The sequence below is a fragment of the Myxocyprinus asiaticus genome, chromosome 2 (genome assembly GCF_019703515.2).
Source record: "Myxocyprinus asiaticus isolate MX2 ecotype Aquarium Trade chromosome 2, UBuf_Myxa_2, whole genome shotgun sequence".
Taxonomy (NCBI): Eukaryota; Metazoa; Chordata; class Actinopteri; order Cypriniformes; family Catostomidae; genus Myxocyprinus; species Myxocyprinus asiaticus.
The window spans coordinates 42,608,085-42,612,944 of NC_059345.1; the positions used below are offsets into that span (position 1 = coordinate 42,608,085).

The following is a 4,860-nucleotide window of genomic DNA, read 5'->3' on the forward strand; positions in this document are numbered from 1 at the left end:
GGCACAAGGGGCAAGGGGAGCAGAGGAACAAGGCAAAGTCAGGGAGGCTTGAAACCAAGGTGGAGCCAGAGGGATGGAGAGCCAGGGCGACGCTGTAGGTTCGGAGGACCAAGTTGGAGCCAGAGGTTCAGAGGGTTGAGGTGGAGCTGGGGGCTCGGAAGACCGAGGCGGAGCCGGTGAGAGTGAGGACCAAGGAGACCAGAGCAGATCAGGCGGATGGCCAGGAGATCAAGGAGATGACCTCAAGGCGGGGACTGGGTCAGGAGGCCTGGGAGGTGGCCGCAGGACAGGGACTGGGTCAGGCGGCGGAGCCGCTGTAGGAGGAGTCTCTGGGGGAGCGGGCGGAGCCGCTGGAGGAATAGTCTCTTGTGGCGGAGCCGCGGAAGACTCTGGGGGCAGAGCCAGGAGAGGCTCGAGGGGCAGAGTTGTGGAAGGTGGAGCCGTGGCAGGCTCGAGGGGCGAAGCCGTGGAAGGTGATGCCATGGGAGGCTCAAGACAAAGAGTCCTGGATGAATGGGAAATTATCTCCGTGGTCGCAAACATGGGAAGAGACTCGGGAACGACCTCTGTGGTCGTGGGCATGGGAGGAGACTTGGGAACGACCTCTGTGGTCGTGGGCATGGGAGGAGACTCGGAAACGACCTCCGTGGTCGTGTACATGGGAAGGGACTTGGGAATGACCTCTGTAGTCTTGGGCATGGGCAGAGACTTGGAAATGACCTCTGTGGGCGTGTACACGGGAAGAGACTTGGGAACAGAAACTTTTCTTCTCTTCCTCCTATTCTGGATGGCCGAAGTTGGCAACGCTGACTCTGGGATGGACGAGGCTGGCAACTCGTTGGCCGTGGCAGGTGTGGGCGCTGGCTCGTTGACCGTGGCAGGTATGGGTGCTGGCTCATTGACCGTGGCAGGCGTGGGCGCAGACAATTTATGAGGTAGGGTCTTCATGGACCTACGCACAGACATCAGTGGCAGATCATACAACTTGGAGACAGGGGCCATGGAAGGCTTGGAGACAGGGGAGACAGGGGCCGTGGAAGGCTTTTTTATTTATTTATTTTTTTTTTTTGCATGTTTACTAGTTACTAGGTTAAAAAAGGGAAATGGAAATGGAAAATGCACACAGCAGTCATGTTCAGTTCTCAGGAGGTTAATAGTCAAAATCCTAACTGACCTCTCCCATCAGTGACTTTCCTGCTCCATTGGGACCCACAAGTGCAACTTGTGTGTCCAAGTCAATGCCAAACTCCAGGTTTTTGTAAATATAATCCTATAAAAATAAAAAATAAAAAGACACTGCCTAAATTGAATAACTTTAATAATAATAATAATGATAATAATAATGTATTAATTCCATATAATAATTACAGTTATTATATGGAATAATTATAATTGTATTATTAATTATAATTAATTATATAGAATTATTCGAATTTTATATAATTAATCATTCTAATAATTTGTATAACTTGGAGCACTCTAGAGGTGCTATTGGCCAGAGGCCAGAGCAAACAATTTTACACATTTACAAATGCATATGGCAACATGTTGGGGAGATAAAGAACAAAACAAGAACAAAGAACAACCCAAAGCAGACATTACTGTTTAAATGAGCTAGCAATTATAAAATAAATAAATAAATAAATAAATAAACACACACACACACACACACACTGTTCTGAGAGGTTGTGGACTCATGTCACTGGAATATCTGAAGCTGATATTCTGCACCATGATGACAGGAGGGGGATCTTCCCACAAGGAGGAAAATAAAGCGACAAGGTCTGAAGGAGAAAAGTGTGGTTAAAACTGTTATACTGAATGCTCTGATCAAGGTCTGACAATGTTTTAATCTTTAATAGCAAATACAGGGCCACCTAAGGCCTAAGTAACACCTAAGTTGTGTTCACAGACATGAGTCAAATTCACCACATGTAGTGTTACTGTTTTGCAAATGTCTGCTGTAGAAAAGCTAGCAAAGTCATCAGTCTACAAATGTTGAAAAAATAACAGACAACCAAAAAAATCTCTTAGCTTCATGCTACATTAATGGAGAAAATCAATGTTTTTTTGTTTTGTTTTTACCAAACTTAAGTGACCTTAAAATAAGATCTAAACAATACTGTAAATTTGTGTACAATATTTTCTTTTTTGCTGTGTTCATAGCATTGGTCAACTGATAAAAAGTGAATTAGCATTTCTAAACTGATGCTTTATGTTGATAACAGATCTTGAGCAATTGAAAGAAACATGCAGGCATTAAAGAAGTTAACACTAGACATGCACATTGGCCAATGTGGTGAGCGGGGTGGGCCGAGAGGCAACTGTACGGAGCGAGGCCGGGTTGGACACCTGCAACGGATTATCTCGCACAGCTGTGGATGATTACAGCATTAACAGGCGAGACAAAAGCTGCAGTCGGGGAGAGACCCAGGGAGAGAGAGAGCTACAAGGAAGCTGTGTGTGTCTCGGGCGCTGAAAAGCACCCCGTTGATGTGTGTTCGGGTTGAATGTTTTGTTACACTGAAAAGTGTTAACAATAAAGAGTCTGTTGTTGGATGTTTGCACAGCTCCCGCTTCCTTCAGAGGGTCCAAGAAGGTTCCTTACAGCCAACTAATATTACTAGACTGAATGTGTGTGCCAATTTATTAGTTTGTAAAACAACCTTGTCATTCACCATGCGGGCTGTTAGGCCAGATGTCACCATTTTTTGCAATGTTTTTTCTTTGCTCTTAACCTGGCGAGCAAGCATGGCTGATCCGTGACCAAAACAGACAATATAATTCTATATAGAGAAAGAGGGAATGTAATTACATTGTAAAAACAATGGCATTCGCATTCCTATAGCAAATAAATGAAAATAAGGCAAAAACAGCAATGCAAAATAATAATAAAAAAATAATCATTTGCCAAGAGAGAAACAATGCAAGATTAAAAAAAAAAAAAAAAAAAGGTAAAAACAAACAAAATAAGAGAATGATCGACAAAAACTACTCAAAGGGACGAGACAAGAGTACAGTTTAAATAGAACCCCAAGGCTATGCTGTTTCACCTTCATGTGAGATGTCTGGTCCTGCTCCCAGTTGTACCGCTTCATCTGGTTCTCATCTACCTCCTCCCTGGTCTTTACATACTGGTCATAGTTAGCCATAGAAGCCTTAGGATCAGATCTCCTATTAAGACAATAGTTAAGAGAGAATTTTAGATTAAGAGAGAGCTTTGTAGGGGGCCTGGGTAGCTTAGTGAGTAAAAACGCTGACTGCCACCCCTGGAGTCGCAAGTTTGAATTCAGGGTGTGCTGAGTGACTCCAGCCAGGTCTCCTAAGCAACCAAATTGGCCCGATTGCTAGGGAGGGTAGAGTCACATGGGGTAACCTCCTCAAGGTCGCATTTAGTGGTTCTCGCACTCAATGGGGCGCGTGGTAAATTGTGCGTGGATCACGGAGAGTAGCATGAGCCTCCACATGCTATGAGTCTCCACGGTGTCATGCACAACGAGCCACGTGATAAGATGTGTGGATTGACTGTCTCAGAAGCAGAGGCAACTGACCTCCATCACCCAGATTGAGGTGAGTAACCGTGCCACCACGAGGACCTAGTAAGTAGTGGGAATTGGGCATTACAAAATTGGGGAGAAAAGGGGCTAAAAAAAAAAAAAAAAAAAGAGAGCTTTGTGGTAACGACACTTGCTGGGAGTAAACATAATATTAGCCATATTGTCTGTAGTCAGACACAGCCTTGGATCTCACAGTTTTTTCTCAGTTAATTAACATCCATCATCCAAAATTTACAGAGCTTAATTCAAAAAAGCATTTGTCATTATCCTCACATTGTAAAACTTGAGCTTCCTCTAGTGGAGATGAATAATGTTGGTGCACACACCATTGAGAAAGTCTTGAGAATGTGAGATGAGCACAAGAATATGCTTGAAGCTGAAAAAAAATAAAATAACATAATTTAAAATGCTTTAATATATTTTTCTTTTTCAAAATAGTTCAAAAAGTTCCCTGAAATTTTTTTTTTTATCTCAGTTATTAGGCAATTAGAACAACCTCTCTTATATGAAACCTTTTTACATTTCAATTTGTTTTTTGGTCTGTTTCTTTGCATAAAAATTTGAAAATTATTGAATTAGTGGAGCACTACAGTAGATAACACCCAATGAACAGTGAAAGCACTCATGACTTAAGCACCTCTTCCAGCCATACACACGCATCCAGATCCAGGTGATATGTAGGTTCGTCCAACAACAACATGAAGGGCTTTATGAACAGAGAGAGAAAACAGAGGATGTAAGAGATGTGTTATCATAACTGTACGCATTTCATTTGTAAACTACAAATATGGCCAGATATTTTATATATATATATATATATATGAGTCTTTCATCCATTGTCCTCCTCTTTAAGTAAATTGTGAGTAGGGATGTTAACCGCATGGGGATGTTAACCGTGAATAAAAATGTCATGTTTAATTTCACTGCAAGAATTTAGAAAGTACGGTTAAAAATCGACATGATGTGCACCCACAATAAACTTACAGTTATGCACATTTGAAGCGACTCCAAGTACTGGTTACAAGCAAATTCTGTATTTATCAGTTTTGCGAATGTAGGGCTATTATTCCTAACAAATGCAACCACTTACACATTCAGCTGTGATATGATTTTTTGCCTCAGCACAGTTGCATAATAAGAAAATTAGCAAATAATCGTTGACTGTGATTTTTTTTTCTCAGACGGCAATCTAACAGTTAAAAAACGTATACCATGGCATCCCATAATTTGCATAAAAATATTAGCTAATGCTATATTAAGGTACATTGTCAATCAACCTAAGGCTGAATAAGGAAGAGAAAAA

The 4,860-nt window shown here is 41.9% G+C and overlaps 1 protein-coding gene across 1 annotated transcript; it reads right to left on the bottom strand.

Moving 5' to 3' along the window:
- Positions 1-1,165: 1,165 nt before the first annotated feature.
- On the bottom strand, positions 1,166-4,517 carry LOC127449809 (uncharacterized). The gene is made up of 5 exons (XM_051713371.1): positions 4,502-4,517; positions 4,195-4,263; positions 3,831-3,933; positions 3,054-3,174; positions 1,166-1,270 (listed from the first exon to the last, which is right to left on the bottom strand). Exons 1-5 carry the CDS (start codon positions 4,515-4,517, stop codon positions 1,166-1,168), a joined length of 414 nt encoding a protein of 137 aa, XP_051569331.1.
- Between the last annotated feature and the right edge of the window lie 343 nt (positions 4,518-4,860).

Excerpts from the sequence above, each read along its gene's own strand:
- LOC127449809 (XM_051713371.1), bottom strand. Across the intron at positions 3,934-4,194 it reads CGTGTGTATGGCTGGAAGAG|CTTCAAGCATATTCTTGTGC; the intron begins GTGCTTAAGTCA and ends ATTTTTTTTCAG. Across the intron at positions 1,271-3,053 it reads ACCAGACATCTCACATGAAG|GATTATATTTACAAAAACCT; the intron begins GTGAAACAGCAT and ends TTATTTTTATAG.